The sequence below is a fragment of the Montipora foliosa genome, chromosome 9 (assembly GCF_036669935.1).
Source record: "Montipora foliosa isolate CH-2021 chromosome 9, ASM3666993v2, whole genome shotgun sequence".
NCBI lineage: Eukaryota > Metazoa > Cnidaria > Anthozoa > Scleractinia > Acroporidae > Montipora > Montipora foliosa.
The window spans coordinates 8,580,740-8,588,239 of NC_090877.1; the positions used below are offsets into that span (position 1 = coordinate 8,580,740).

The 7,500-nt window shown below is 41.7% G+C and overlaps 2 protein-coding genes across 2 annotated transcripts in view; one reads left to right on the forward strand and one right to left on the reverse strand.

Moving 5' to 3' along the window:
• LOC137969609 (trinucleotide repeat-containing gene 6C protein-like) overlaps window positions 1-749 on the forward strand; it is a 23,756-nt gene extending 23,007 nt beyond the window's left edge. Inside the window, exon 22 of the mRNA XM_068815920.1 lies at window positions 1-749. This exon is cut by the window's left edge and continues 217 nt beyond it. Within this exon, the coding sequence (XP_068672021.1) occupies window positions 1-569 (569 nt within the window). The 3' untranslated portion in view covers window positions 570-749.
• Window positions 750-1,792: 1,043 nt separating this feature from the next.
• LOC137971116 (serine/threonine-protein kinase/endoribonuclease IRE1-like) overlaps window positions 1,793-7,500 on the reverse strand; it is a 21,911-nt gene continuing 16,203 nt past the window's right edge. The window contains exons 19-25 of the mRNA XM_068817844.1: window positions 7,417-7,500; window positions 5,916-6,060; window positions 5,469-5,526; window positions 5,069-5,138; window positions 4,444-4,567; window positions 2,861-2,928; window positions 1,793-2,637 (exon numbers count right to left, since the gene is read on the reverse strand). The exon at window positions 7,417-7,500 is cut by the window's right edge and continues 110 nt beyond it. Coding sequence (XP_068673945.1) covers window positions 2,464-2,637; window positions 2,861-2,928; window positions 4,444-4,567; window positions 5,069-5,138; window positions 5,469-5,526; window positions 5,916-6,060; window positions 7,417-7,500 — 723 coding nt within the window. The 3' untranslated portion in view covers window positions 1,793-2,463. The remainder of the gene's footprint in view (window positions 2,638-2,860; window positions 2,929-4,443; window positions 4,568-5,068; window positions 5,139-5,468; window positions 5,527-5,915; window positions 6,061-7,416) is intronic.

A 7,500-nucleotide genomic window follows, 5' to 3' on the forward strand; every position in this document is an offset into this window, starting at 1 on the left:
TGGACTGGAGTGCTAATCCGTTCCCTAGCAACACATACGGTAACCAGTGGTCTTTTCAGAATGTGCTTGGCGCTGGTACCGCCAGTAATGGTGTTCAAACAACAGCAAAATCTCCACTTGCTAATAATCCATCTGCTGCTGTAAGTGAACAGTCTCCCGCTAAGATCACTAATGCTACTTCTGGAATTCAGTGGGGTGCTCCGGTTGCACCCATACCAGTTCAGGCTATCTCTGCTGCAGAGAAGTCCATAGGCAATACACCTATGGTTCAGTGGGGAAGCGTTTCGCAAGGCAGCGAGCACCCTGGTATCAAGTCTAACAGTTCAGCTCCCGGCATGCCATGGGGGAGCGCACCAGGAGCTTCTCCAGCCCCATCATACTTGTGGGGCTCAGGCCCCTCGCCTCATGCCCCCGGAGGCAATTTTTCTCAAGTTCCCAGCATGTGGTCGTTCCAAACAGGGATCTCACGGGATTCAGAACCCACAGGATCCGGTGACGCGCTTGTTAGTCCTTCTATGACCACGTTTCTCCCGCCAGGCCTTTTAAACGGCGGAGGTGACTCGATCTGAACTCTTAGCACGGCTCTAATGATGCAATTGAAGTCATTATTAGTCTCGTCGTGATGTAGTTTTAACGCTTACTTGTGACTTCGTTTCGTGTTTGTGATATGTGTGAGTGCTTTGGCCCTGAAAATGGGTCTTGTATGTTTCTCCATCAGTGTTTACCATATTAAATCTCATGCTAGCCAATCAGGTGTACCTTTGCCTTTGTTAGTTCACCGTCCCAGTGCCCGTTCTGCATCCTCGGACTGAAGGTGGCTCAAACCAGTTTCAACACTTGAAAGAAACGTTCTTATTCAAAGGATTGACACTACAACACTTTATCACTTGACAGCACTGTTATGGTACCATATCAACCACTATTATTGCTGAACAAGATGCAGTCATTTTTGTGTCGTAAAAAGTTATCGTGGCAACAGGAAAGCCCTGTAAAAACATTCTATATTTCGGCTTTAGCTGCTCATATTTGAAAAACGAACTTGGGGACCCCCATTTTTTCTTTCTGAAATTTAATCAGCATGCCAAAATTAAAGTTTCTGCAAAGTTTTAAAAAATTCTGTGGAGTGGATTCAGTGCCACCTTAAATAACTGAAAATTTAAGGTAGCTCTGAATCCACTCTACAGAAATTTTTTAAACTTTGCAGAGAGTTTTGTCTTGGCTTGCTGATTACTTTTGTGCAATGAACAATTAGGGCCACCGAGTTTGTTTTTCAGATATGAGCAACTATTTAAGCCAAAATATAGGATGTTTTTGCAAGGCTTTCCTGTCGCCATGGTAACTTTTTACGTCACAAAAATTACTGCACCTTGTTCATCAATAATTGCTGTTACGTGATAAAGTGTTGTAGTGTGAATCCTTCTAATAACAAGGTCTCTTGAAAGTGTTGAAATTGGTTTGAGCGACCTTAAGCCTTATCTTCCGATTGAAAAAGGCGGGGCTTACAACTTTCTAACATGACCACGTAGTTATAACAATACCAGGGGATGTTGGGTTGGTTTTTCCCAGTAAGGATTTCAAAACTCTAGCCAAGGGCACCCAGAAATGGCGAATTAGATGCTGGGGCAAATATTTACATCGGAAGCCAGGTTCTATTCTCAAACTGAGATCTTATTGTGAAAATGGAAAAATAATAGTGATGTTTTACGGTGGTAACGTCTTCAAAGGAAAATCCGGTACCCGAAATACACTCGCATCCCTCTGACTCGTAGCGAAAATAAACCCCATCGCCTTTACTGATGTTTAAATATTTTATTTTTACGAAATTATTTTGACATATTTCTTACAAATTTACCAGTAGGTACTCTAAAACTTTGGAGATGCTAAATAAATAATCTTCTTGATTTTTTTTAAAAATCACTTTCACCTTCATGTTGCTTGCCGATGTATGTATATTTTTACACTGACTGTATTTCGTAATTAAAATCGTAAGTAAAAATGTCCAATTTTAAACTAAGATTGACGTCTTTAACTCGCAATCCTGGCACAGGTCCATTTTATTAACAATCACTCCCTTTCTGGAGTTTTTCAGGGACTATGTCCGGTTTCAGTAAACGAGTTACCGGGAAATTTAGTCGGTAACTCGTACCTTGCTAATTTCAATTCTCCAACTGCACTTTTGCGCCGACTGGGTCATATTCTCCTTCCCTGGTCCAAAACAAAACCGAAATATCCGCGCAGAGCAATTCTTTTAACATCCTATTCCTGTGTTGTAAGTGACGGTGAAGTTTCTTCCTTGGTTGGCGAGGATTTGGAAGCTTCAGACTTCGAACTGTTATGCTGCCTTCATGCGAGGCCAATGGACTGGGGCCATGGGTGCTGCGCATTACAAACACGGAGAACCGTCTGCGACTCCGTAGGTCTTTCACTTTACCTCTCACCCTAATCAAGGACTTCCAAGGAATATCAGCCTTGGTAATAATAAGCTTGTAATACCTGTTCGTTTTTACACGCCGACATGGCATTGTATGTGTGCACGAGAAGACGAGGAAACCGGAGACTAAAGTAACGCATATAGCCATCAGGAACTGCGCCAAGTGAAGCCTTCAAGTTGTCAGGCAGCTCGCGGTAGTGATGTTTCTGTCGAAGATAACCGAGAATTAATGAGCTCTGAAAGTTATATAGTTCGCAAAGCGACCGGGTTAACAAAGTCAAAGTGTTTTTCGCGAAACTTAGCACCTGATGCACGACTGCCTAGCCTGGAATTGCACTGGGTGCTGCTTTTGTTTTTAACTGGTTACCTTCTCTTAGTTTACTCCCTGGCTAATTTTGAAAAGAACGTACAACTTCACAACTGACCTACCTTGTTTCTCATTGCCCGCAAAAGGTCCCTCACTTCAGAACCTTTGTACGTCCTAAATTTCCGAAGATCTGCAAAAGAGGAAAAACAGCAAATTAGTAAAAACAAGACACTGCAACGCTTGTCAAGCCACAAACTTTCCAGTCCCCTTTAACTCTCACGCTAGTTTTGGTGAACGAGTCCTCTTTGTGGCTGGGGAGTGAGGATAGAAATTAGAGTTCGGCGCAACCTCGTTCCAGGGGTCCTCTCTCTTCCTCCCTCGAGAAAAATACTTTCTCGTGCAACATGATCTCTTCCTCAAATAAAGGATTATCCTTCATTTAGATTACTCTTTCCCAGAACTTGTGGTGGCAGATAAAAATAAAAAACTACGTAAACGTATAGTCCCTGGACAAGGTTTGAACCCGGACCACCCACTTTGAAGGAATTGTTTTTATCTACGTAACCACTGGTAAATGTGTCGATAATTTACTAAAACTAATTAGTATATATATATGTATAGTAATTGCAGAATAATGGTTAAGGCTAAGGCTTGATTTTAAAATGGTTAGCCTTTTGTTGAGGTTTGGTAACTGACACCAACTTTCCACTGTGTAAGCTTCTTACTTAGCGGGTGTTAATACACGTTTACAGCGGCATTTGGTAGAAAAAATTATTGACATCTCAAAAAAAATGACACCATCGCATTTAGTGGTGTAGTAGTCTAATGGTTAAGTGAAGGGGTTATTAATCAAACGTTCCCAGTTTCGAGTCCTGTGAGTTTAGACCTGAGGGTTCTCCTTTTTTTTTTTTAAAAAAAAAGCTCATTTCCCATGGTCCCAATCAAGCCTTCAGTGTCCAAAATGAACGATAATACTTCTCTTGGAGCAAATTGGCAATTAAGAATAATCCTTCAATTGAGGGAGAGACTTGGTTGTCTCGTGGGAGGAAGAGAGAGAGGGCCCTGGGAACGAGGTTGAGTTCGGCCCTGCAGTTTGTTCCTTTCGTCAACGGAAAGACTTCAACAACAATGTACCAGGTGTCCAACTTAAGTTTGTAAGTTTATTTCCCAAAAGTGATATCTACCTGATAACTACCCCCGCGATTAAATAAGCAGCGCACGTCGCTCGTTGCAACGCTAACCATTTGCTCGGCCAATCATTGAAAATTTTAGATGTGTAGGCATTCCAATAAATCGAAATAATTAGCATTTTCCAATATGTAAAACTAATCCTAACTTCACGCAACGCCCTGGCGCCGGTAGCTCGAAGCCTGGTCAGCGCTAACCGTTGGTTTAGAGGTATCAAAACCTATAGGTTTCCATGGTGTTGAACGCTGGTTAGCGGTAACCATGCTTCGAGTAACCCGGGCCTGATCACTACTAAGGCTTAATTTCTCAATCTGCGCATAATTTTACCTCATTCGATTGAAATTGTTTTTATGATCGAATTTACGACTAAGACATTGGTTACGAAGCATAACATTAGCCCGATTCTTGGACAGCGCTCCAAGGCACATGCCATAGTACCAAGGCCTTTTCGGTGTTTCGCAGCCTGAAATGCTTGAATGAACCTTGGACCGACGATGAATCCCCTCATAAGACTCACCTTCTTGTAATTCACTACTGAGATGCACTTTCCAGTCTCCCCGTACCACGGGAATGGATTCTTTCTGTAATGAAACAAGCAGTTCCGACTGTTCCGGCTCTTTCTCTATGCGGTCGCTCACGTCCTGGAAGACATAACAATTTAGATATATTCAACGAATCTGCCAAATAAAGATTGGAACTGAACTGTAAACGGAGGGATATTTGCTTCCGCAGCAATGTTCCCTCGAACCGGGCCTTTCATATCAAAAAAGCGCTGCAAATAAATGGCAAAAAAAATCGACGCGCATCACACACACATGATTTCAAGACTTTTAGTTAGTAAAATATGTTCATCACTATTCCAACTTTTCCCAACTCCTATAATTATCATTGCAAATCGTGTATCCAAATGACACCACAGCACACGGTCTTTTCTTAATACTATTTTATTTATAAAGATGGCAGACGTATCTGCCGAAACCCGTCTCTCAAACTTAAGAATGTCGTGTTTTTTAAAACGTAGACAGTAGACGACATGAAAAAAACATCACTTAGTGCTCGAGAACGCGCGAATTCATTACCTCAATAAACGCTTTCAAACGCTTGCGTGATGACAACATTTGGACAAAACCTGTCAATCTTACCTGAAAGAACGCTAACTGCTTTTCCCTGTTCCAGAAAAACGGATGTTTGAGAATTTCTTTTGCTGTGGGCCTGTTGTGCAAGAGGAAAAAAGTCGTTCAAGGTCCAGACGAAGCATTTTTTGGTGGAATGTCACTTTGAGATTGTTTTGTTTCTGAACTGCAACGGCTACGCTCAGAAGCTAAAACAATCGTCGCACGCTCGCAAGCGATTTCATTCATTTTTTTTCTCGCGCCAAGTGCCAACTGAATGTTTCTGCCCTGGGTTATGATTGGCTCATTGAGTCCATCTCTGTTGTGAATGGCCAAATGATTTGACTTTTAATTTCAAATCGACTTCAATTTTGAATCGAATAACTAAACAGGCGCTCTGCAAAAAAAACAAAAACAAAAAAAAACCAACCTTTCCTTCGGCGAAGGGTCCAACATCATTCTGATAAGATCTCTGGCTTCTACAACCACTGCAGAAAGGAAAGACAAAAGACCGTTTTGGGGATTCTACACGTCATACAAGATTTTTTTTTTGGGGGGGGGGAGGGGGTAGGTATAATGCGGAAGAAAGTTGTCTTCAAGGGCCGTTAGTAGCATAAAAAGCACCACTTTCATAGCACTCAGAATATACTAATAGCATATTCTTAATCGACTACTTTCCTTGTGAAGTATACTGGTCCAAACCGTGCGATAAAATAAAGAGTTGCCTGGTATCTGATCCAAGCGAGCTGAACAAGGGACCCCTGTACCCATACCCAGATCGACGCCTGCCCGCGGTACATGATCCCGCGGGACCTTCGGAATTCAAGTCCCGCTTGCTCTCAAACAGTGCTAATCTGAACGGCAAAAGAGTACTTACACTCTGAATTAATAATCTTTTCTAATTCGTATTCTCCGGCCAAGATATTAGCCTGACGTCTGTATTGGTCTCCAAACGGATGACATCCTCCGCTGAGCACGTAATAAAACACACAACCCGAAGAAAATATGTCTACTGCTCGATTCTGAAATGAAGAAAAAAACCAGGAACATCGTTAGCAAGCCACCATGATTTGATTGGTTGACCGAGAGAACTGGTAGGCGGTGTGTAAAATGACGTGAATTCAAAGGGAAATTTATTTCATTTTTTTTTTAATTAATTTATTTCTTAAAAACATAGCAAATGCAATGGGAAAAGGGAATTTATTATGTCACATTTTCACGGTTTTCCCGTACTTCAGATCTTTGGTTAAATGTGCAGATTTGTGAGTGGTGAGTGTTTTTCCTGTACGCAACTAACAGAGCTGGCAGAGAAGCCACGTTTGTGCACCAATCAGATGTAAAAAAAGACATGGTTTTCCCACGCTTGGCAGAGCTTGCACATTTTGCCTTTTAGAGTACGTTCCGATTGGTATGGTTATGACTAAAATGGATACGCCACAGTCAGGTGTGACACTTCATAACAAATACATAACAACAAAAACCGGTCATTCCATGCACCTCAAATAGTATACTTTGTAGTTTTAAATACTAATTTGCACTATTTAAGACTCGGCACTTGTTCGAGAATGGCTAGTTATTAATGCCCGTCGAGCGTGACGTTTTAGATACACACAGCATCTTCACCTCGCCAACATAACGCAATGTTATGTAGTTGTGTCGCACCTGACTGTAGCGTATCTATTCCAATCACAACCGATTTGGTATTTGCATTTTGTTTTTTTTGGTATTCGTATGACTTCGCGGCCGCCATGTTGGTGTTCGAAACTAATCTTCAGGGAATTTAATTTTTGTGCAATACATTTTTTCTAATGTTGTGGTTAAAAAAGCATGGCAGCTGATCAATTAAGTGAACACAAAAGATATGCACCTTCCTGATACCAAAACGTAACATATGCTTTAAAATATAGCGCCAAATTCTCTGCCAATCATAAAGGAAAACAAATCAACTGTGACTTGCTTCACGACTTTCCCGCGCTTTACAACGGCTGCCAGCATGTACTTCCCCCGCATTATGATTGGCTCATTTCACTGTCAGCATCTGCTTGGGTTGGCCCAGCCAATGGCCTCAAAAAAAAAAACTCAATAACTGAAACCCGCTCTAAAAGAAGAGTACCCTGCGAGAAGAGTCACCTTAAATCTTCCCCAAGAAGAGAGTGGATGAATGAAAAAAATTGGTTTTATCAATCGAGATGATAAAGGTCATTTTGCCACCGTAAATTAGATCCGTGAGCTGTCATTTGGGGCGATGACCCTTCGTCGTTCGCGCTGAAGAAGGGCTCGAAACGTCAGCTCACAAATCATTCGTACGGTGATTAATTTACTTTTATCATGTCGATTGACAAAAGCAAATTTTCGTAATTTGTGGCGTGGTTTCTTACCATTTTGTTCTCTGGTTTAAACATTTCCGGTGCGATCCAGCCATCTGTGCCGATTGCACCAGTTTGACACGTAACCGAGTTTTT